General features: G+C 33.3%; 4 protein-coding genes across 6 annotated transcripts; 2 read left to right on the top strand and 2 right to left on the bottom strand.

Annotated features, from left to right (window-relative positions):
• Positions 1-365: 365 nt before the first annotated feature.
• LOC108806537 (pectin acetylesterase 11) lies at positions 366-5091 on the top strand. Its single transcript, XM_018578680.2, has 13 exons — positions 366-523; positions 1853-1965; positions 2872-2954; positions 3057-3186; positions 3279-3358; positions 3461-3547; positions 3644-3768; positions 3858-3918; positions 4005-4058; positions 4144-4221; positions 4310-4415; positions 4496-4641; positions 4851-5091. The coding sequence occupies exons 2-13, from the start codon at positions 1854-1856 to the stop codon at positions 4962-4964; spliced, it is 1176 nt and encodes a 391-aa protein (XP_018434182.1). The 5' UTR covers positions 366-523; position 1853; the 3' UTR covers positions 4965-5091.
• A 4173-nt stretch (positions 5092-9264) lies between these two features.
• LOC108813858 (beta-amylase 8) lies at positions 9265-12789 on the top strand. 2 transcript variants are annotated; one of them, XM_056989536.1, is made up of 10 exons: positions 9265-9810; positions 10217-10429; positions 10501-10581; positions 10659-10862; positions 10952-11146; positions 11231-11395; positions 11472-11732; positions 11806-12018; positions 12100-12319; positions 12405-12789. In XM_056989536.1, exons 1-10 carry the CDS (start codon positions 9301-9303, stop codon positions 12419-12421), a joined length of 2079 nt encoding a protein of 692 aa, XP_056845516.1. In that variant the 5' UTR covers positions 9265-9300; the 3' UTR covers positions 12422-12789. The 2 variants fall into 2 exon arrangements, with proteins under 2 accessions (XP_056845516.1, XP_018442032.1); XM_018586530.2 differs by having other exon boundaries at positions 9266-9810; positions 10211-10429.
• A 1863-nt stretch (positions 12790-14652) lies between these two features.
• On the bottom strand, positions 14653-15706 carry LOC108809882 (uncharacterized). The gene is made up of 2 exons (XM_018582019.2): positions 15327-15706; positions 14653-15252 (listed from the first exon to the last, which is right to left on the bottom strand). The coding sequence occupies exons 1-2, from the start codon at positions 15503-15505 to the stop codon at positions 14832-14834; spliced, it is 600 nt and encodes a 199-aa protein (XP_018437521.1). The 5' UTR covers positions 15506-15706; the 3' UTR covers positions 14653-14831.
• Positions 15707-15855: 149 nt separating this feature from the next.
• Positions 15856-18930, bottom strand: LOC108806769 (decapping 5-like protein). Of its 2 annotated transcripts, XM_018578960.2 has the most exons (8): positions 18629-18930; positions 18195-18295; positions 17981-18043; positions 17038-17889; positions 16664-16828; positions 16435-16557; positions 16150-16321; positions 15856-16061 (listed from the first exon to the last, which is right to left on the bottom strand). In XM_018578960.2, exons 1-7 carry the CDS (start codon positions 18801-18803, stop codon positions 16154-16156), a joined length of 1647 nt encoding a protein of 548 aa, XP_018434462.1. In that variant the 5' UTR covers positions 18804-18930; the 3' UTR covers positions 15856-16061; positions 16150-16153. The 2 variants fall into 2 exon arrangements, with proteins under 2 accessions (XP_018434462.1, XP_018434460.1); XM_018578958.2 differs by having other exon boundaries at positions 15856-16321.
• Positions 18931-25659: the final 6729 nt, after the last annotated feature.

The following is a 25659-nucleotide window of genomic DNA, read 5'->3' as shown; positions in this document are numbered from 1 at the left end:
TTTGTAGTATTATAAAAGCTCTAACTTTTTACCAAAAAAAATAAAAGCTCTAACCACTATCACCAGAACATATCAACAACCCTTTTAAAAAAAAAAAATTCTTCTATTATCTCTTTTGATTTCGGTTTTATTAAAGATATTTACTCTAATCAAATAAATATTTTTTGTAAGATAAATTAACATCAGAGAGCTAAATAAAAAAGTATTATGAATTTAAATGTGACTTATTATCATACTACAAAGGTAGTTTTCATGACACTCTTTTGACGTTGAATGTCTCGTGACCTGGCAAATACATAAAAGAAACCAAAAAACTTTATGCTTATTTTAATAAACAAAGCAAAAAAAAAGATAAATGGAAAGACAAAAAAAAAGTTTTCTTTGAACGTGTGCTATTCTGTATCCATCTATATAACAGAGAACACGGCAATGGCTTTCTATGAACTTGTAAACCTTACTCTTGAAGACTCCTCTTTTACACATTTCTCTACGTGAATAAGAATCTGAAGAGCCATTTCTCAAGGTAAAGCTTATTTTTCTTCATACAATTAAGTTTCCTTTCCCTACAAATTTATTAGGTATTTCTTATTCCATCTTTTGGATAATAATTTCTTCCATCTTGCTCAACCAACGAACGATCTTCCCTTCCATATTGATCCATAGCTTATTCAACCATAGCTTCATAGATATGATTTCAAGTTCATTTGGTGCTTATTCAGGTTATTACTTATCAATGCTGCCTTGTAGTAATCTTGGAGTTTGACCTAGCTAGTAGTTACAGTCGTATAGTTTATGATGCAGAAATCTTGATTTTTTGGTTCAATCTTATCATTTCATTCAAGAAGTGATCTGATTTTTTGAAATAGCAGACGGTCCAATAAGTTGAATTCTTTTTTTTTTTGGTTAACCAATCACTATGTGTTGATTTCAAAGTTACCTCTAGCTTGAATTCTCATTATTTTCATGATTCTCATTTTGCCCCTCCCGACGCCGTGAATTCCGGTTGGTGTAAGTTTGGCCAAGAAGGGTATTTTCGGGTACACCGTATTTTATGCATTTACTTGTCAGTTGTCACCATCTCAATCGCATTTATCACAAATGCGATCTAACAACTAATATTACAAATTACTAAATAAAATTCCAACTTATTAGTAATAGTAATAGTAATAGTAATAGTAATAGATTCCTACTCTATATGTCGTTTATTACATATTTTGAACGTATAGTAATAATGCTGATAATATAAATTTATTTAGTTCGGTGGAGTACATCCATCGAGGTAATTTACTACATTCCAACTAAAACACACACATGGACTGGTCCTCTTGTTCCCAGACTTTTGAGTACATCAATGGACCAATAGTGATACTTTCTTAAATATATTCGCACAGTTCAATAAGTTATTACACAACCAAGTTTAGCATTATTTTAACACAATTCTGGTGACCTTTAAGCTTTTGTCAGATCATCTGCAACTCTATTTCACTTTTTTTTTTAAAATAAAATAGAATTGAGTTTAGAATAAAAAAAATATTTTAAATCTATTTTATTTTTTTCCATAACAAAGATTTATCTATAAATGAAATAATCTACTTTTTTGTTTATTATTCTATTATAGAATAAGATATTAAGTAACTTAATATTCTATTTTATATTTTAAAATTCGAAGGAAAAATTACATTTTATATTGGAGCTACTTTTAGAATCCATAGCTTTGAAACTTAGAATCATATATACAGTGTTTGGGAGAGAATTAACGTTCTAATTGGATTTTCTAACCATTGTAACCACAGTAAGGTATATCTACGGGCAAGTTTCTTAAATTAATCGTGCGTTTATTTTTAAATTACAGGATGGTGAGGCTGAAGCAAGTATGGTCAAGTCTCCTGGTCTTAGCCGTAGTTGTGCTCGGGGCTGGATCTGTGCCCATCACATATCTTGAATCTGCTGTGGCTAAAGGAGCTGGTACGCAAATTTCTTTCTATTTTTTGCTTCGATACTTAAACTAAGGTGTTAGTTAAGGTAAAGTTTGAGGATTCACCACGTAAATTGGCATACAAACTACACTGTCTGAACCGAACTAAATTTTCTTAACTGTCTTAAAAAAACTATATAAATGAACAAAATGTTTAGATATGATATTTTCGATTAAAAAAAATATTTAGACATGACATTTTATTAATTTATAGAATGTATTTCTATAAAAATATTTAGACTTCACATTGTTCCCTAAATAGAATGTATCTCTACATTAATTAAATTTTAGAAATTCAATTTTCATTATAGTATTTGGTGTATATTATAGAATTTAAATGTTATTTTAGATATAATTTTACTAGATATTATCAAAATATATTGAAGTGTTAGGAAAATATATAAGATAATTTCATTGTAAATATAAAACAAACAATACAATGTTTTGTTCATACTTATATAAAATGCTTGCATTTTATAAATTACTACTTTATGATTTTAATGAGATCACATATCTACATAATATTTTATAAAAAACTATTGTCTTATTATTTCATCGAGTTGTATTATAATTTGAGCCAGCCCATTTTGAGACGAAAAAACTTATTAAATTTATAATGTTTTTAATTCATTGACTATTAATTTATAGAGTTTCTAATGTAGTATGAACTTAAGTTGACTAAAATTTTATATTTTCAGCTACATATATATCCTGGATATTATTAGATTTTGAGAAAAACTTAGCTGTTTATAAATTATTGTATATTTTCAAATAAATCTTTTGTATTTTTTAACTTGTTTCGGATCGAACTCATTCCAATTTACTAGCCGATTGTTGTATAATTTAATTTATAGATAAAAAACCATTGGTATAATTGATCACAATAATTTTTTTAGTGTGCTTGGACGGTAGTGCGCCAGCGTACCATTTCGATAAAGGATCTGGCTCAGGAGCAAACAACTGGATCGTTCATATGGAGGTCAGTTGAAAATAAGTTTTAAAATTCTATCTTTATTAAAAGTTCTGATAACTAATTATAATCCAATTACATAACTAAGTTTACTAAGTATATATGTATTAGGGAGGAGGATGGTGCACGGATATAGCTACATGCGTAAAACGTCAAACTACGATGAAGGGTTCGTCTAAGTTTATGAACAAAGACTTTGGTTTCTCTGGTATCTTGGGGGGCAAGCAAAGCACCAATCCAGGTTCTTACATGTTCTTTTTTGTTTATCAATTTCATGAGTTTCTTTTTTGTTTTCAGTGAAATGAGATTGATTTGGATTTTGTGTCTTCTCAGACTTCTATAACTGGAATAGAATCAAAGTTCGATATTGTGATGGTTCATCTTTCACCGGTGATATAGAAGCCGTTGATCCGGTAATTATTCAGAGTGTCACCGCTAAATTTTAGTACTTGAAATCGTTAAATCATTTAAAAACCATATTAGGGAATAATCTAACTTTACTTGAAATTTTTCAGACAAACAAGCTCTTCTTCCGCGGTGCTAGGGTTTGGCGTGCGGTGATCGATGATCTTATGGCCAAGGGAATGAGCAACGCTCAAAACGTATGAACGTTGGAAACTTCAAATTTTAAATTTAAATATTGTTTTATTTTGATTTTTTTTTTGAAATTGAGCATGTTTTATTATATTAATTTTCAGGCGATACTCTCTGGTTGTTCAGCCGGAGCATTGGCTTCTATTCTACATTGCGACCAGTTCAAGTCCATTCTCCCTAAAACAGCTAAGGTCAAGTGTGTTTCCGACGCCGGTTTCTTCATCCACGGGTAACATTCATAACCTATAGAACATCACGCTAAAAACATAATCTAAACAACTAAACGAAGCAAGTAACTTCTTTTTATGTTTTAAACAGTAAGGATATCAGTGGAGGATCTTACATAGAATCATACTACAGCAAAGTTGTAGCGACCCACGTACGATCTATCTATCTCTTTTCCAACCACATTTCTTTTAGACATTAGATTCTTCTTTTGCGGCTAATCTTTATCACTATGTGTAGGGATCTGCAAAGAGTCTTCCTGCTTCATGTACCTCAAGTATGAAGCCAGAACTGGTAAATCTCTATTAAAGCATCGTTGATATACACTTCTTGCCCGTTTGTTACACTGTATAAACGCTATGTTGGATTTTTTTTGCAGTGTTTCTTCCCGCAATACGTTGTAAAGACCATGCAAACACCACTTTTCGTAATCAATGCCGCCTTCGATTCTTGGCAGGTACGGATTTTATCTCATTATTATGGTTTTTTATGCATTAGTATGTAACCATTAAGATTGAGATTTAATCGTATTTGTTTTAATACAGATCAAGAATGTTTTGGCTCCAACCTCTGTTGATAAACGCAAAGAGTGGAAGGATTGTACGCTTGATCTTAAGAAGTGTACAGCCGCTCAGCTTCAAACCGTTCAAGGTATATAATGATGAAGATTAACTAAATGGGCTATTGTTTGATATGTCTACTTGCTAAACCGATTTGTTTGAATCTCTCAGGGTATAGAGACCAAATGTTGGCTGCGTTAGCACCTGTTCGAGCAACGACGACTAGCGGATTATTCCTAGATTCATGCCACGCTCATTGCCAAGGTGGAAGTGCAGCCACTTGGTCCGGTGCTCAAGGCCCACAAGTCGGCAATACGGTAATCATTCACTCGATTTATATATATATAAATATTACAAACCAAGTTTTTAGTTTTTTTTTAGATCAGCAACCAAATTTTGTTTATACTGCTGATTGTAATTATAAATTTTGGGAAATATAAAATTTATTCTTTTTTCTTTAAAATTTTAAATTCATAATTAAGTTTTCTTTTAATGAAATTATGTTTTGGGATTATTTTCTTTACAGAAAATGGCAAAAGCAGTTGGAGACTGGTTTTATGAGCGGAGTACGTTTCAGAACATAGATTGCCCATCCTTGAATTGCAACCCTACTTGTCCTGCAGTATCTACTGAAGACTAAAATGTATTGATGTTTTAAAATTCCAAAAAAAAATTATTTCTTTGAATATGTTGTTTAAATTTTTAATATGATGCATAACTGATGCAATTATTTTAAAAACATGAATAATAAATAATCATTTCCACTTTATGGCCTTTCTTTTTTTAGAATTGGCATTCTATTAAAATAAAAGAAGAGCAAATTGTATAGCCCAATGGGTAGTTACATCTCCGGGTCACCAACCCAAACTACAAAACATAAGAGCCCAGCTTAAAAACACATAAGAAGGGAATAATTTTTCCGACGGAACAAACGATGATGGAAATATGCAGGTCTGTGAAAGAGACGAAGGGAACCATAATCGCAAAGAGAAAACTAGTGGTCATTCGCTCGCCAGAAAGAGTACATGCTTGCGGCATAAGCAGGTCGCATACTACGTATTGAAGAGATTCTGTCCCGAATGATAGAATCAATTAATCTTAAAATCCGATCTGGAGAACGAAAGATGTTTCTGTGAATCCTTCCATTCCGTTCTGCCCAGAGATGATAGATAGTGCTATGTCAAGCCAGTAAGATGACCGATCGTTGATGAGGCTGCTGGTCCAAATCGATTAGGGAAGATAGAGATACGTCCCAGTCCACGAATGGAGTGATACTGCATCTGGTGGCAACAAAGCTCCAGGACAGCCCAAGAGAACGGACAGTGGAAAAACAGATGGTCCCTCGACTCTGGGAAAGCGTTACAGAGAATACATCTCGGGTCAGTGTTGAGCCCCCAGTTTAAGAGCCGGTCTCTAGTGGGGCATCTATTGAGGATAGCAGCCCAACAGAGGAAACTATGACGAGGAATGCCATTAGGGATCCAGACAATCACACTCCAAGGAACCCGAGGGGTTTCCTCAAGTAAGTTCTGATAAATATCACCTGTTTTAGTTTCATGACTCGCTTACCATTTATGATCCACTCATACCAATCATCTTCTTCCGTGAGAGAGACAGTAGATAAATGAGCGTCTGATCGAGCAGTTCTGAGAATCCAATTTCCACAGCGGTTGAGGTCTGAGAGCTTTGTAGATTGGGGAATGCATGCCAAGGCGAGACTCATAACCTGAGAAGAAGTTCCTGAGATTCCCTAATGGCGACCAATTATAGTACCAGAATAAACAGGTATTTCCATTCCTAATCTTGAGGAGACGTCCATGATCCATCTAACAAGCATATATTACCCAAGCTTATGGCTTGGTATTCAATCTCGTTCCCTTGCACCACTGGTATCACCTTGTTTGCATCAAACCATGCTTGACATTCACTTTCCGCATATTTCACTAGCTCCAGTGGATTTCTATCTATTCCCTTAAAAAGTTTGTCATTTCGAGCCTTCCAGATATACCAGATTATCCAGGGATAATGATCCCTGTCTTGTTCTGGTTCAATTATGTTGTTCTTCCGCCAGAATAGATAGTCCATATTCGTGTAAATGCTTGGTGCTGGAAATATGTCTGGATCTGTTGGAACAGATGTTAATGACCAAACTTGTAGGGCAGGGGGACACTCGAAAATAGCATGGGTTACTGATTCTTCTGGTTCACCACACTGTGGGCAATAGTTATCACATCTCATGTTATGCCTAACTAGATTCCTCGTTACTGCCACGTGACCAGTTAAAATTTTCCATATAAGATGACAAATTTTCGTTGGCGCTCTTATCTTCCAGGCAAAGGCTTAGAGCGCAGTAATACTTGGTTGTGAGACATCCTTTTTTGGTCGTCTTTTAAAAGATTCTGAGCAACCCAATAACCAGATTTTACTTTATATTTTCCATTCCTTGTGTAGTTCCAGCAATAGGTGTCTTTCCGATGATACGAAGTGTTAATAAAAGAAAGATGTTAAATTATGTAAACCAATGTAGGAAATGGTCGATTACAAAAAAATATCATAAACCGGGGCACCGAGCCTTGCTGATCAGTCAACCTCGTGAAAATCTATCTTATTAAAACAGAAACATCACAACTTCTTCTAGGTAGATTTTTAATATGGACCTCATATTTTAATTAAACACATCATCCCTTATATATTAAGCGTACCATAACCGACCTAAAAATCTATCTTATTAAACGTATCATAATTGAATATGACATCTATCTATGTTTGACCATATTCCATATATTATTCTAGGTCGATTTATATATGAATACATTATCATACATACTATATCATATATTCTTAATAATGTAAATTTGGCCATTTCCATTATCCTACATCGGTCAATAGAATAATAATATTATCCTATGCTGTTTCATTTATAGTATATTATAATTGTCTAATAATATTTTAGACAATTGCCCTATAATATATTATACACACAAACTATTCATTTTCATTGGCTATATTCATTGTATTAGTACAAATAATATTAGATAGATTAATTATAGACACATACATGAGATAGATGAACCAACTAATATCGAGTAATTATTAATAAAATACAGTGAAACCTCTATAAATTAATAATGTTGGGACTATACCAAAATTACAAATTTTATTAATTTATAAAGATTATTAACTTATCGATATGCCAATTGAACCAAAAACTCAATTTGGAACAATAAAATTATATTAATTTATAGAGATTTTTAGTTTGTATTAATTTACCGAATATTAATTTAAAGAGGTTATACTATAGATTTAACATTTGAAATTTATTTAAACAGATGCCATAATAATATTTTGTCCAAAAAGGTCCACTTTTGAACATGGGTTCATATCACAAGTTCATCTCGGTTACATCCTTATTAGTATTTTTTTTTTCATTTCAAATTGATCCAGCACAATATTTCGATTTTAAAGTTCATATATTTCTGTTATTAATTGTTATCTATATATATACTTCCGGTAATTTACAAAACAAAAACCTTAACTTTTACTTAACAATAAAATATTTTATAGAAAAAACTCTTCTCCAAGTCATATCAATTATGCCTAATATCTCGATGACCATATTGCCTGATTTGGTATTTATTATAGATTAGGCAATTGGATTAGGGAATATTTTCGTAGTATATTCGTAAAATAAACATCGGGATTTAAATCTGAAGTAAAATAAATTATATAGAAAATTTTTCTATTCTTATAGAAATTTCAATGTATATTCTTATTTACATAACAAAAACCAAAAAAAAAATTACTTTGCAATAAAATCTTTTATGGAAAAACCCTTTCTCCAAGTCATTTCAATTATCCATAATATCTCGGTGAACATCTCGCGTGATTTGATATTTATTATAGATTACTTATATGTTTATCGAAATATTTGGGTAGTAAAGTTTGTTCCTTTGCATCTATCTTATTAAAACAGAAACATTCTGTTGAACCTAACATTTATTTTGTAAGTTTTTAAATTAAATACACATTTATACTTTATAGTTATACCTACATTAAATAATATACTTATTTCTTTATACTACTATCAATATTTCCAAACAATATATTTTATATACTACTATCAATGTTTTCAAACAATACAATAACTAATCTTAGTTATTTTATATACATCATTTTCTCTTTAAAGTTTTGTAAAAATGTCATAATTTCATAAATTGCAAATTTAATGAACTTTAAAATTTGGATTATAAGATTACAAATTATGAAACTGTTACAATTTAAATCAAATAAGATTACATATCGGTCATCCATCAGTTCAATCGGTTAGTCTCGAGTTTTAGTGATTTTTTAATATGAATATTCTAAAAACCTAAATTGAATTGTTAGATCTCCGGGTTAACCGGTATAATCACAATCGGGTTGAATTTAAAAACACTGATTTAAATGCAAAATATTTTAAATACAAACTCTTTAAAAGTTACCAAAATATTTGTTAAGTTATTAGTGAAATTTTTCATCGAAAAATATTCCGCGCTTCCAAAACGCGGATCAAGATCTAGTTAAAATTAAACTGTAATTACTGGTCTTCATAATCATCTTTCACATCCACGATCAGCTCCAAAAAACAACTATAAAGAAACAAAGCATTTTTCGATTACTAAATAGTGTCAAATCATTAAAAACATTTGGCTAATTCGCGTTAAAGTACTTCATTCATGGAAACAAAAGACCAGTTTTGGGAGCAATACAAAATTAACTTCGTAATATACAAAAAATAATCAAAACACAAGTTCTATAGCAAATTTTGTATTACCATAAACAAAACATAATCCGTGCTTACAATTGAATAAAAACCCGCCGGGCCGGGCGGGTCATAATATAATGATCTAGTTTTGTTTATTACCGCTGCTTTAGGTAATTAACCACATTTATGGACGCTCGTTTGTATATTCATAAACTTCAAAAAAAAGTCTCACATGTGGAGAAACAGCAGCAGAGACAGACCAAAAAGAAAAATGCACACGCTAAACACCACCACCACCGGTTCACAAGATCCGATCGACCCGAACCGAAACCTCGACCCGGATCAATACCCCCACCACCGAAACCCCAACCACCCACAGTCTCGACGGCTCCGCGGGTTCGCCGCGACTGCTGCGGCGGCGTCGATGGGTCAAGCCGACAGCGATGTAAACAACGGAAACATAGCCGGAGAGACGAGCAGCGGAGGAGGAGGAGGAGGAGGAGGAGGAGGGAAGGGGAAGAGAGAGAGGGAGAAGGAGAAAGAGAGGACGAAGCTTAGAGAAAGGCACAGACGAGCTATCACTAGTAGAATGCTCGCTGGGTTGAGACAGTACGGTAATTTCCCTTTACCGGCGCGTGCGGATATGAACGATGTAATCGCTGCTTTGGCGCGTGAAGCTGGATGGAGTGTTGACGCCGACGGTACTACCTACCGCCAATCACATCATCAAACTAACCATGTGGTTCGAACCCCTTTTCTCTCTCAAAGTTCGAAACTTTATTAGTTTTGTAGCTTTACTCTGTTCTGTAACCAAAAGGTGTTTCCTTTAATAGCCTATTTGCTTCTTCTGTTTCAAAGTTCGAAACTTTTCATCTAAAATTCAATACCCATTACGACATTTACCAGAAGGAATCAGTAGACGATCGTAGTTCGAACATTTCTCACTGTTCTGTTTTTTTTGGTGGTGAACATCTGAAATGAAATGTTAGCAAAGTTGTTTCTTTTAATAACCTATTTTGGGCTTGTGTTTTGTATTCTTTGAGTCTGTTTCTGAAGATAAGTTATAAACCAGTAACAGAGATATATATGGTTTTATGAACCATTTAGATGAATCATGGTTGTTTCATTTGTCCATTGGATAGGTTCAGTTTCCGACGAGATCTATTGAGAGTCCTCTTTCTTCTACTACTTTGAAGAAGGCTGCACTTGATTGTCCGCAGCATCCTTCTCTTAGGATCGACGAGAACCTTTCTCCTGTCTCTCTTGATTCCGTTGTTATCGCCGAAAGTGATCATCCAGGGAATGGAAGGTATACAGGTGCTAGCCCTATCCCCTCAGTGGGATGCGTGGATGCCAATCAGGTAAAGATTGAATACTATTGAATAGTTTGAGCTGGACTTCTTTTGATTTAACAGTTTTGTTGTTCTTTCAGCTTATACAAGATGTTCATTCCACAGAGCGTCGTAATGACTTTGCAGAGAATTTTTATGTCCCAGTGTACGCCATGCTTCCTGTGAGCTTCTGATAAGAGAACTACGTGTTATATACATAGTTTTCTTGTATTGAAGTTCTCTATACGTTTCTTTTCAGGTTGGCATTATAGATAACTGTGGACAGTTGGTTGATCCTCAAGGTGTAAGGCAAGAACTAAGCTACATGAAGTCATTAAACGTCGATGGCGTTGCAATAGATTGTTGGTGGGGGATAGTTGAAGGCTGGAATCCTCAGAAGTATGTTTGGTCTGGCTATAGAGAGCTCTTTAACCTTATCAGAGACTTCAAATTCAAACTACAGGTGTCAATCTCATTCTATAAACTATTTTTCAATAAAGAACCATCTTCTTGTGTAGTATCTTAGCAATAAGCATATGGTTAAATGTGAAGGTGGTGATGGCATTTCACGAGTATGGAGGGAATGCATCTGGAAATGTTATGATCTCGTTACCACAGTGGGTTTTGGAGATTGGAAAAAACAATCCAGACATATTCTTCACTGATCGTGAAGGAAGGAGGAGTTTTGAGTGTTTGAATTGGAGCATTGACAAGGAAAGGGTATTGCATGGACGAACCGGTATAGAGGTACTTAAACAAGAACACATCCATTTCTCTTGAACTTCTTAAGTTAACATATCATTTTCTTAGTTTTAAATTTTGATTTTTCAGGTCTATTTTGATTTCATGAGAAGCTTTCGGTCAGAGTTTGATGACTTGTTTGTGGAGGGGCTAATTGCTGCAATAGAGATTGGTCTTGGAGCTTCTGGTGAACTAAAGTATCCATCTTTCCCTGAAAGGATGGGTTGGATCTATCCTGGTATTGGTGAGTTTCAGGTATTTTTTCAGATCTCTGAACTCTAGTTCCTCCTTATGACTGATAAAGTCTGAGCATGGTTGCTTCCTGTTGCAGTGTTATGACAAATATTCACAGACGAGTCTGCTAAAGGAAGCAAAATCAAGAGGGTTCGCTTTCTGGGGTAAAGGACCAGAGAATGCTGGTCAATACAATTCACAACCTCATGAAACTGGTTTCTTCCAGGAAAGAGGTGAATATGACAGCTACTACGGTCGCTTCTTCTTGAACTGGTACTCTCAATTACTGATAGGACATGCAGAGAATGTTCTGTCTCTTGCTAATCTCGCATTTGAGGAAACAAAGATTATTGTCAAGGTATAAATCCTTTTGGGCAGTTTTTCTCCAAAACCAGTAATGACCATAACAATGAGACTCATAAATAATGCAGATACCGGCGATTTACTGGTCATACAAGACAGCTAGTCATGCTGCTGAACTAACTGCAGGGTACTATAACCCATCAAACCGTGATGGGTACTCTCCTGTTTTCGAATCTCTGAAGAAATATTCAGTGACTGTTAAATTTGTCTGCCCTGGGCCACAGATGTCATCTAATGAGCATGAAGAAGCACTGGCTGATCCAGAAGGTTTGAGTTGGCAGGTAATGGCAGTTTTTATTGATGACTTTGCTTTGCTTTCTTGTTTGTTTTTCTTTAACAAAGGCTTGGTTATTTTGTGGCAGGTGGTCAATGCAGCTTGGGATAAGGGACTTCTTATTGGTGGAGAGAATGCGATTACTTGTTTTGATAGAGAAGGTTGTATGAGATTAATAGAAATGGCTAAACCAAGAAACCATCCAGATAGCAATCACTTCTCCTTCTTCACTTATCACCAACCTTCTCCTCTAGTTCAAGGGTCTACTTGCTTTGCAGATTTGGACTACTTTATAAAACGCATGCACGGTGAGGTTTACTTGCGCATACAATCAATAGCGCATGTCTATATCGCTAAGCTGTTGTTCTTACGATTCTTTGTATGTTTTTGCAGGTGATTTACAGAGATAAAACAGTGGTTGGAACTTGGAAATCAAAACCGTGCAAATAGAGGTTGCAGGGGTTTTAGGGCTTTTTTCAAAGTAAGTATTTTGTTTAGCTTTGAAACTTCAAAACCAATTTGGCTCACAAAAGTAATTGCCTCTAAAGCCGGTTTGAACATAACCTTTAGGTAAAGAGTATCCATGACTTTAATGATTGGAACTCTGAGGATGAAACTCTTAGAAATATATAAATCCTCTCTCAGCTATTATGTTTGGTTTCTCAGCTCTTTTGTTTTTTTTTCTTTTTCTTTTGCAATGATAAACTGCGTAATAGTATCAAGATTTTGTATCGAAATCGTTTCTCAAGAAGAAAAAGACTACATATTGCATCGAATATTGATATTCGTGAGGAATGTAATGCAAAAAACGTATATTTCGCAAACAAAATGTCAAGATATGGTATGTTGTATTGTGTTGGTTAGGTATTTAGGTCTAGGCATTTTACCTGTGTCTGAATCTGACTAGAAGAATCCAAACTGTATATCTGACTAGAAAGAATCCAAACTGAAATTCAGATCGAAATAGCAAAATATTGAAATAGGTATTGAATTGGGATATCTGTACCCGAACGGAAGATAACCGAACATATATTCTCAAGTTTACTACTTTCGTTTTATTCAAAATATGTTTATTGATGTTGTCATGGCTCAAGATCAGATAATATATATAATTGAGACACACTTAAAACACGTCTTAATCTTTTTATTTCTATTTTCAAAAATTTATCGCTAAATTTTTTAATCGTCAAACTTATTAAAAATTAGAAAATAGTTAAGTTAATAGTAAGATTCTAAGTACAAGAAATTTGAGCACCAAAGAACTTGATTTTTTTCTTTCAAAATCAAATATCCAAACCTAATATGAAATAACCAAATATAATATGTAAAAATATCCAAACGGGTTTTTCATTCGAATATTAAAATATTCAAAAGTTTAAAATACCTGACTCGAATCCGAATAGATATCCAACACCTAGGTCCTGTTGGTCGACAGTTCCTTTAGGAATTTTTTTTTTCTTTTAGCACTAGAGTTTTATTCCATTTCACGAAATCGTTTACCATAAAATATCCACATCTACAATAGACAAGAAACTAAACAGTACGCCTACCAAGAAAAAATATTGTTAAACTACTGTTTTCTAAATATCAAAAAAAAAAATTTAAATTATTTAATAATTTTTGGAACAAGTTAAGAGTTATAACATCTAATAAAAATTTCAAAACTCAAAACACATAAGTATTTACATGTCTAATATGAATAATAAAATTACATTTTAAATTCAAAGTAAACTAACAGTAAAGCATCAAATTGTAATAGATTATTGATAACAAAATAAACTATTACTAAATCACATCATCTATTTTTGGTTCTTTGTATTACCATTCATTTCATGTTTATGGTGGTATAGTGAAATATTCATCAAAATCTGAAAATTACAAATAAAATAGTTAAATCGGCATGTATATCAAAATTTTAAAAATTACCATCAAAATTGCTAGGGTTGTCACTTTATCATCTTTAGGATATTCTTGAGCAACAATATTATTTAATTCATTATAATCAAGTTTGGTAGATTAGAATACAAATTAGATTATAATAACATAATTTAAAATAATCTAAAAATAATAAGTAAAAGTTACATATTGTTTCAACCAATAGTATAACCTTTAGCAGTTCCGGATTTTAATGATTTGTACAGGTTTTATTGGTTTTTAAATAATTAATTTTCGTAAAATCAAAACCAAATTATATATCGGATCACCGTATTTATCGGTTTAACTGTAGATCTGGATTGGATTTCAAAACACTGATTTTAGTTTATGGCAAGATATTATTTTTGTATGCCATAGAATTTAAGTAGGGTCGTTTTTTTTTAAATTTATGGGGTTTTTAACCATTAAGAAGGGCTAAACCATCTATATATCTTTTTTAATTTATTTTTGAGTTTCATGATACATAATTTAAGTTAATCAGAAGATGCATATTCGAAACTTCTGCTTCTGGTTGCTTCCACAAGATCTTTTTCTTCTAAATAATTACATACATAAATGGTTGATAAGTAGTGATTATGTCTTCCAAAGTTCGACGATAAAACGAAAGTTTCGACAAAAGCAACTTTCTGTTTTAGAATGAAAAATAACTTCCTTCGTGACATATTCGAAGAAATTCTAGTCAAATAGAAGAGAGAAAAAATAATAGAAGAAACACTTCTGAATATCTTGATTTTCTTTCATTTTCTCATTTGATAGTATTATGAATAATATGTACTAACTGATGCAATTATTGTAGAACAATTGAAAATCAACCCAAAAATAAAAAATATAAAACTAACCAAGTTAAAGAAAGAAAAATCAAATGAGAGACAAGATTACAAGAGCCTAATGCTGATGAGCAGAAGTGCAATGAGATTGTGGGATGTAATTATGATCAGAGGGTCTAAACCTAAGCTCACAGCTAAGGTTACATTCGAACTTAACCGATCCTATTGGCCCGACTCGCCATCGAGCCTTTGACCCACCTTTGAGCTCGAAAGTAATCACATCTTGTTTAACCGCATAGTCTGTGGCTTGAATCATGGTTGGAGTCAATGGTATCGGATACGACTGAACCACGTAATGAGAGGACAATGTTTTCTCTTTATCAACTTCAAACTCTCCCTGTTTTAGATACGCAATGGTTCTGCCTTCATAGCTTAGCCTGAAATTGGTTTCATCAAATAGGGCATGAGCCTTGCCATTATGATTCTCTGCACGTATCACAATCGTTAACTGCGTCTGCATGACTCCAAGTATATCATACCTGGTCCATACAAAATCATTAATTCAAGACTCAAGATCAATAAAAGGGGAAAGAGCCATGGTGGGAAACCATACTTCAAGAGGTCGAGGTGAGCATACTCGACGCTAAGGATGGGAACTCGAGGATGAATGACCATGTAACCAGCGAAGATTACAATGCCACCAACGATCACAGCAACAGAGATGATGGCACAGATGATGGCTAAACACCAGATGAAAGGACTTGTACTATGACGAGAGGAGAACCTGGTCATTATTATGTGGCTCTCGGGCTCGGGTTTTGGTTAGAGATTGATGCGACAGCATCCGGGCTGGGACACTAGTTCTTGTCTTTTTGGTGGGTGAAGTTTGAGAGAGAGGGATAATTGAATCCAAAGGATTAGGTACTTAACCCTCATTGGAGGGCAAAATCTTAGTATCTTTCTTTCCCTTGATGTAAAGGCAAAAATGGGTGTTGGCAAGTAACATACATAAATTGTATACAGTTTTATACAACTTCATAGATCTTTAAGGAACCTTTTACACACACATATATATATATATATATATAAAAGAAATTCTTAACTTGTAAGTGTTAAATAATAAAGCATATATAGCTAGTACATATTATATATTTAATGATTTGCAAATACCGAAAGGTTCAAATAGTACTTTTTGTTTGTTTTTTCTCTACATAGGAGAATCAACAACATTCTCTCCTCAGGCTTAAGCTCATCATGACAGAAAAAAGGGAACATGAACTTGCCAATATGATATGCCTACCAATCTTGAGATATGGGTTACCATTAAAACTGTTTTTTACCCTAAAAGCTAGAAATCAAAAACAGAAGTAAGAAAAGTAAGCGCTAGCTAGAGTGTGACCAAACAAAAGCCCTTTTTAAAGAAGACAGAAATTCACCAGTTTAGAACTGTGTGTTTCTGTCTCGGCCCCTCCCAGCACCAGAGTTGTAACCATAAACCGAGTTTGAGTAGTTGTTGTTATATCCGCCATGGTAATTGGTTTGTGCAGCTAGATATGCACCCTGACCCGGTTGTGGTTGAAGTGGCCTTTGGAAATGGTTACCAAAACCCTGAAATAACGATGAAGAGAACAAAAAGGTTCATAAACTAAACACCATTCCAACTTGAGGAAGAGAAGATTCACAAAATTTGGGTTGGTGAACCTAGAAAGGATGAAACAAACCTGAGGGTCTCGTCTCATGTGCTCCGGGAACTGGATGTTTTGCTGTTGTTGTCCGCTTCTTGCCGCTTGGTCAGGTCGATTGCACGAGATTGTATCGAAAAAGTCATCTTTTTTATAAGCAGGCTGCAACAATTAAGAAAAACGTTGACTGCTTCATATATATCTAGATAATGTCACGAGCTTGAGAATCAGATCGCTATTACACTTTGATAAAGATAGAAATGAATACCTTTGCCTTCCCTTCATCGCTTGGCTCAACTGCAGTCTCTTCCCTGTGATTAACTTGATTGTTTTTTCCGAGAAAGCCCCACAGCTCACTCTTATTGAACTTGTCATTCATTGCCTCAAAATCAAATTCTTCAGTGAACTCAGTGCTAGAACTAGGGATCCAAGACTGCAACACATTTAACCAGAAAAAAAAAACTAAATTAGAAACTATAGCATGTATTGCACAAAAGATAAAAAAGTCATGGCGCTTGATATATGAGATCATGAATCTAAGAACCAATATAATCATGAAGAAACTTCATCATAACTGTGATAAATCATGCATACGTGTGCGATAATTACGATAAAAACATCAGAAACAGGATTAAAAAATACCTGACGAGTTGAAACCGGAATTGGCAGCAAAGGCGCTTGATATGTAGTAGCAAGACTTCGAGTTGGCACACCCACTGATACCGGGTTAATTGCACCAAACATCTCTTGACCCCTGTTGACCATCTGCTGCCTAGATTGCATAATCGGCTCCTTGCCAAAGAATAACTCAGGCGAGTTCAATAAAGGACCAGGAGTCAAATCAGAAGTCACATCTGGTAAACTAGAAAGTATTGATTGGTTAGGATGGTTTATCTGAGAGTCATAGACACCTTTACCAACAGCCTGGGGTGCAATGGGGTAAGTGTTCTGAATAGTCGGAGCAGAAACTTGAGCTTCAGAAAGTTGAGAATGGCTGGAGGGTGAAGAGGCAAAGCCAAGTGGAGTACGGTGTAGTGCTTGACCAAGGGGAGAAGGGTTAGAAGAGTATGCTAGAGTAGAAGCAACGTCGGGTGTATGAGTAACAACCTTCGTTGTATCATCTACTAATCCCATAATTGGTGAAGCAAACATATCTACAATCTGCGCTTGATCATTGTGCTTCGAAGAGGATGATGAAACTGTCTGGTGCCTCGTACCAAGAGGGACTCCAGTAGAAGCTAGTTTGTTTCCTTGCACAAAAGAAGGCATAGGCACGGACAGACCAGCATTACTTTGAGTTGCCTGAAACGTATTTGTAAGGCTTACTGGAGATTCTGACAAGCTTCCTCCATCACCCAAAGGAACCGGTGAATGTTGTGTGGTAAGAATCGGTTTATTAGTCAAAGCAGGTGTATGGACCCATTGTCCTCCTCCTCTCCCCAAACCATAACCACTATCGTATCCAGTAGGCGGAGAGCTCACAGCTGGTCTAGGCTGAGAGGACCGAAAACAAACAAACAAAAATCTTAACACGCAAACTCATCATCTTAACCGACAGTTATCCTTATACATGTAATTTCTTTACCTGAATGATGTCCTTTTCACTTTGAATATCCTTTCTTGATGGAGAAGGGTTAACTTGCAGATCCTGAAAACACCAAACAAGTAAGTATATCATCACAGGTCATTCTAACTAATCTTCAAAGTTTTATAATGATATCACGTAACAGAGAGATCCTAACATAGTCAAAGAACATCAAACAGACAGTGTATAAGTGGGTAAGAGAATGAACACTAACCTTGATATCACTACCCCGGAAAAGAATGTAATCGTAAACAGCATCAGACGGTGGAACTTGCGGCCCATCTTTGTTCCTCCCCTCCGTTCCACAAGATCTTACTGCAAAAAAAGTAACATAAGAGCATTTATCATTCAACTACAAGGGCAAAAGGACGCCACATTAGAATAGAAACACCAAGCTAAGTATCTGCATATACACTCTCCACTAAATGTCAACACAAACTTGAAACTGAAACTACTCATAAACGAGAATGTTCAGAGCCTTCGTTTACGTCATCTTCTTAAATCTAAACACCACATCCAGAAAGCAAATTCACTAATCACTAATTAGTGTTCTAGGTCACGAATACACAAGCGTAAACATGTAAATCTGCGTTCCGAAAACCTAAATTCGAAAAAAAAAATAGGAATAGGTTTCTTCCGAGTCCGTACCGTTCTTGAGACCTAGCGTAGAGTCGTGAACGTTGAGATGGTATAGAATGCCTTCGTAGCGGATCTCGGACTTAGAAATTAGACTGATGGAGCTCCCTATGAACGTATCGCCCGGCGACGGAGATGGCGACGGAGACGGCGACGGCGACGAAGAACGAGAACTCTCACTCGTCATTTTAGAGATTATCGGTGGGAATCAGCGCGTGCAATCGATTAGGGTTTCTTGCTCTTTCTCTTGGGTTGCTTTTTTCGAAAAAACTCTCTTCTAGCTCTTTCTCTCTAAACCGTCATGGCTCAAGTTCGTCTCCGTCGTGGTTTTTAAAGGCATCATCTGTGTGCCGTTGATCCATCTTTGAGAATATTTTGGGCTTTTTCTAGGCCCATTTTCTTTAGATTTACAATAGTTTTTCATACATCATTTAAAACCTCACTAATATTCGTTTATGCAGTAAACCAAGAGGAGTAATTCTTGGGTTCACTCCCTAGGGTGAATCTAGAGGTTCACCCACCAATAGGAATTCATCATTTTGTATTCACTATCTTTTAAAAAAGGAAACAAAATATTGTCATATTTTTAAAATTAAAAGATAAGAATAAATAAAAAATAATATTCGTTGGAAACAAAAAAAACTTTAAAAAAGATAATTTTAACGCGATCGACAAAACACTAAACCCTAAATACTAAACCCTAAACTCTAAATGCTATATCCTGAACCCTTGGGTAAATCTTAAACTCTTGGATAAATCTTAAATTCTAGGGTTTATGATTTATCTAAGGGCTTAAAATTTACCCAAGGGTTTAGGGTATAATATTTAGGGTTTACGGTTTAGGGTTTAGTGTTTTGCTGACGGTACTAAAATTACTTTAAAAATCAAGAATTAGAATTTGTCCAAGGGTTTAGGATTTACCTAATGGTTTAGGGTTTAGGGTTTAGCATTTTGCTCATGGTATTAAATTTTTTTTTAAAATATTTTATTTTCAACTACTATTATTTTTTATTTTAATTCTTGAGCTTTTATTTTTGGGGAAATTTCATGTTTACACTTTCTCTCATACCACAATTCATTTATACCACTAGTACAAAGACATTTTTATAAATACATTTTTCATTAATGATTAAATTACATTACTACCCATCATCTGTTTCTCTTTTCTCGTGTGATTCCTCTTCACCTCCTCCGTCGAGTCCGGCATTTCTCTCACACACTACCGGCGACGACGACTCCGGCGACGAGATCGACGACTCCGGCGTGGAATCTGAAATAGAAAAGGAGAGATGGTGTTTCGGCCTTCTCTGCTTCTCTCTCTCTCGAATCCTTCTCGGCCTTCTCAGGCTTGTCTCCCTCGGTTGATCTCGTCGGTGATCTAGCTCTCGTCGGCGTTCTCCCTGTCTTGATTCCTCTCGCGGCTCACCCTTTGGCCTTCTCTCTCTCGATTCCTCTCGTCGGTGGCTCTGCTCTTTTCTGCGTCGTTTCAAATCAAAAGGTAAAGCGGTTGTTTTGTTGTTTACGCATGTCTCAGATTATGATTGATGTTTGTTGTATTAGGAGTAGTTCTTATTGTTATGTTTCATGTTCGCTTCTCTTAATATAAACGTGCTTGTTCTCTGCTTGTGTTTAATTAAAATTCTGCTTATGTTCATTGTTCTTCTTCTCTTGTGTCATTGTCTCAAAAATGTTCTTGTGTTAAAAATGTTATGCTCATTGTAATTGATGTTGAAGTGGTCTCTGTTTTGATATATCTGATGCTGGTTTTGTAGTTTGGTAGGGTCATTTATATCTGATGCTGGTTTTGTAGTTTGGCTACGTTGTTCTTGCACGACCTGAGTTACTGCCTTGAAACTGCTATGGTTAGTTCTAAGAATACCAGTGAATGATCTTATGTTTCATGTTTCCTATGAAACTCGGTACAGAGGTGCTGTGAAATAGTATTTGAATTTTATCATTAGGGAAATATGGATTTGAAGTCTCATCAGTTGATTTTAACTTCATTGATGTGTTTTCTATCCAGATGATTTTAAACTTTTATCATTTGATCTTTATTCTGTCTTGTAGTATTGAGCATGGATGCTATCGACATGTCTTGTTTATTTAGTATATATATCTGATGATGTTGTTCTTTGAATTTTAGTTTTTCAAGTATTGGTATTTAAGGGAAGCTGCTAGGATGGGTGTGAAACAGGCTCTAAGGAGCATCAATGTGTTCCCAAGGCATCTGTTGTATTAGCCTTGTACTACCATTCAAGTGCATATGTTATCTTTTTTTTGTAACACCAAAAAAAAAAAAAAAGACAACAGATGCACTTGAATGGTAGTATAAGGCTAATACAAGTGCATCTGTTGTCTAACCTGATATTTTAACTAACGTTCCTGTTATACTTTTTCTCTTTCATTCAGACAATCTTGAAGATCCCGGGTTTCACTGATAACGTTGTCACTCATATTCTATCCGGACTAGGAGCCGGATTCTTCACTGTCTGCATTGGTTCCCCTGCTGACGTGGTATGATATCTATCTACACATGACGTTAAACCCATGAGTTTGTTCCTCGATGCTTCCTAATTTTCTTCTTGAATCTTGTTGTGTGTCACAGGTTAAGTCAAGAATGATGAGAGATCACATTGTTAAATTATTTATAATGGTGTACAGATAATATATAAATATTTATAAAGTCACTATAAATGATTCTTAGTCTTTATAAGGCTTTATATATTACAAATGTTATTGTAAAAGATTTATAAAAACGTTATGAAAACTTATATTCAATTTATAAGGGATATTACAAGAGTTGTATAGGTTTATAAATCAACTAAAAGAGTCTATAACCATTTAGAAACCCTTATAAAACAATTTATAATGGTTTGTATAGTAATTTATAAGGGTTTATAAGGGTATGTAAATAATTTATAGGGGTTTATAAAAATAATTTATAAAGTTTATACACCATTATAAAGGATAATAAGACAATTTATAAGGCTCTGTAAAATTATTTGTAAGAGTCTATAAACTATTTATAATGGCATATAAAACAAGTTATAAAATCTATAAATGTTTATAAGAAAGTTATGAAAGTTTATAAATAATTTATAAGGGGATACTATTAATAAGGGTTTATATAGGTGTATAAACCAATTATTAGGTCTCTATATTATTTATAAGAATATATAACCAATTTGTAAGAATAACATTCAATTTTCAGGAGAGTTTCTCCATTCTATTATTAGAGTTATATAGGTTTAGAAATCAAGTAAAAAAAGTCAATAACCATTTAAAAAGACTTATAAAACAATTTATAATGATTTGTATAATACTTTGTAAGGGTTTATAAGGGTATGTAAATAATTTATAAGATTTCATAAAAATAATTATAAAGTTTATACACCATTATGAAAAATTATAAAACAATTTATAAGGGTGTGTAAAATTATTTGTAAGAGTATATAAACCATTTATAAAGGCATATAAAACAAGTTATAAAATCTATAAACCATTTATAAATGTTTATAAGAATATAAGGGGTATGTATACTATTAATAAGGGTTTATAAAAACGTTATGGAAGCTTATATTCAATTTATAAGGGATAATATTAGAGTTGTATATGTTAATAAATCAACTAAAAGAGTTTATAACCATTTAGAAAACCTTATAAAACAATTTATAATGGTTGTATAATAATTTATAAGAGTTTATAAGGGTATGTAAATAATTTATAAGAGTTTATAAAAATAATTTATAAAGTTTATACACCATTATAAAGGATTATAAAACAATTTATAAAGGTATGTAAAATTATTTGTAAGAGTCTATAAACTATTTATAAAGGCATATAAAACAAGTTATAAAATCTATAAAACATCTATAAATGTTTATAAGAAAGTTACGAAAGTATATAAATAATTTATAAGGGGTATGTATATTATTAATAACGGTTTATTTAGGTGTATAAACTTATAAGCTACATTTATTTATAAGTGTTTATAAATTAATTTACAAGGTTTATAAATCTATTTTTAAGAGTTTATAAATTTATTTATAAGGGTTTATTCCAAAGATTATAAGAATTTTATAACCCAGTTTATAAGAGTTTATAAATCAGTTAGAAGAGTTTATAGATCATTTATAAATTCTAATATCATTGTACGTAACATTTGGGGTTTGATAATATTATTAGAAACTCTTTCTCTTAGCTTATGGTAAAGATGACATCTTCATAAAGTAGGGAAACAAGTTTTGTATGATTACAAAATAAAGAAGCAATCTTATGAAAATCTTAACATTTTTTACACTCAATATAGAAAAGACCAATCCAATCATGGGACACTGATGTGTCTGGAAAGCAACAGAAATCAAATGTTGATGTTTCACCGAGACGATGACAACAAGACACAACAATTAAACTTCTCAACTCAAAGATAAAGTAGTATTCTTGAATTGAAGGGAAACTTCAGAGCTGGGACTTGTCAAGGCTGTCAAAATAAGGGTGACCGACTGCTGTTTTTGCTGCAATTCTCTCAGCAGGATTGTGCTTGAGAATTTTCTGCATTTGTTAAAATTTATTTATAAGAGTTTATAAATCTATTTATAAGGGTTTATTCAAAAGACTATAAGAATTTAATAATCTTCATAACACAATTTATAAGAGTTTATAAATCAATTAAGAAGTGTTTATAAATCAGTTAGAAGTGGTCAAGGCCAGAACACAAGAGGTGGGAACAAGGCAAAGTGTTGTGATTGGGCTTGTACTGACTATCACGAGGATGCAAGGGCAAGAGATAGCAATAGAGATTCAAGATATGGTATGACACACACTCATACTAAAAAAAAGCAAAGTCAAAAAGGTGTGACCTTAGTGCAACCGTTGCAGGGAGCATCACACGGATGGTTGCAGGGAGCATCACACGGAACCCAAGTGAGGTCACTGCCAGTGTCAATGTCCAAGTCAAAGAGCTTAGGTGGGTTTCCTATGTTCAGCAACACATAATAGTACCTGAGATGTGATAAGAAAAAAAAAATGAGTTCTTGAAAAAAAGACTTCAATGTCATCGTCTCCTGCTGATTCATCTGAGTAAGATTCCTCTGTTTTCTTCTTGCAAGCTTCTAGCTTCTTCTTACAATTTCCATTTAAAAAAACAACAAAACAAAACAAATCGAACACTAACCTTTAATAGAATCCTCATCGCAAGCGAAATGGAGAGCTTTTGAGTGATCCAAGCTTTGTGATACGACGCTGAATCCGTTCTTGGAGTTCAGTAAGTTAATCAAATCTCAGCTCTTTGTAGGTCATCTACACTCGCCACAAGTCCTATATTTAACCCCAAAATCACACTCTGCATCCCACACAACATCATAATCACAAAAGAGATTCTTCAAATTTTAATTGAATCAGCCTCACTCACCAGTAACTTGAGTTTCAGCGATTCAATTCCTTCGCTATCTCCCGATGTCTTCGGTTCGCGAAAGGAGACCTCCCCGACGGTTGATTTCACGACGAGGCTTCTCTTTTCAGGTGTAGTGAAGATTAAACGAGACGATCTCGGAGTGGCGATGAACACCAGATCTCGTCGGACGTTAGTATCGTCGATTCTCGTCGTCGGAATTGTCAATTCTCGTCGTCGGAGTCGCAAAGAAGAATAGAGATAGATGATGAGAATATGTTTGATTTAATAAATCAGGGATAGGGGTAGGATAGTACTTTGTCTTATAAAATTTTAATGGTAAAATTGATTAGTGTACTTTTGAAAAATGGTATCATGAAAATGGTATTAGTGGCAATTTCCCTTTATTTTTTAATTTTAAAAAAAACATAATATAACTTGACAATATTTTATTTCCTTTTTTAAAAGATATTAAATATAAAATAGTGAACTCCTATTGGTGGGTGAACCTAGAGGTACACCCTAGGGAGTGAACCCAAGAATTACTCAACCAAGAGATTACCTGCTATGAGTTTGACACAAAAAAAACCTGTTATGAGTAGTAAATATTTTTTTTAAATATATTATTTTAAAAAAGTAAAATTTTAAATTTTAATATATTCTTACACTTTCGTTTTACAGTATATATTTTTTTGACTTATCAATCTTTACTTTTGATGACAAAAAAATCTTTACTTTTGATATTAGATTTCATTAAACTAAAACTATAGAAATTAAAATTATTTATTTTATATGGTATTCATAATATGGTTATTAAATGTATAAATTTTGGTTTAGCTTTAAATAATTTAAATAAATATAAAAAGTAATAAGTTAAGAGAAATTCTCTTAGATAACCCTTATTAGTTTATTTTCACAAAATAGACTCACAAAGAGTAAAATAATTAAAAGAGGTTTTATTGAAAGTTTAAATATGCATTTATATTTCTAGAGTTAATTAATCTAGATTTAGAGTTTAGAGTTAAGGGGTGGGGTTTCGGGATGGGTTCAAATTTTTTTTTTAAACAAAATTTTAAAATATTCAAAATAAAAAGACTATTTTGGTCATTTTATTTTTGTATGGCTATTTTTGTGATAAAAACTTAAAAATAGTTATTTCAGAGAATTGCTTTTAAGTTAATTTATTAATTAACTTAACAAAAAAAATTATATTTACTGGTATAAAATAATTTTTTTAATTAACTTATGAATTGACTAGAAGTCGTTCAGAAAACATATCTTATGGTTATCATATATAAATAAATTTAATAATTTAATTAGTTATTTTCATCATAATTAATGAAGGGAATTTGTAAATATGACTTAATATTTGGTTTTAACTCTAAAAGTATACTCAAACTTGAATAAAATGAAAAAGTATTCCAAAAGCTAGTGAAATTACAACCTCTTATGACCAAACAAAAAATTGGAATTCGTTTTTACGAATATAACCTCGTAAACTATTCTGAGGTTTTGAAAGTCTTTTCCAGATATAGTAGATCTAAAAGAAAATTTCTAAATTTTATTTAAAATAATATTTTGATGAGGAAACAATTAAAATCATATAACTATAATCTTAAAAATTTGATACAAATTTTTTTTTGTAGAATATTAT

This window comes from Raphanus sativus, chromosome 6, assembly GCF_000801105.2.
Source record: "Raphanus sativus cultivar WK10039 chromosome 6, ASM80110v3, whole genome shotgun sequence".
NCBI lineage: Eukaryota > Viridiplantae > Streptophyta > Magnoliopsida > Brassicales > Brassicaceae > Raphanus > Raphanus sativus.
This window is presented reverse-complemented; position numbering and strand designations above follow the sequence as displayed.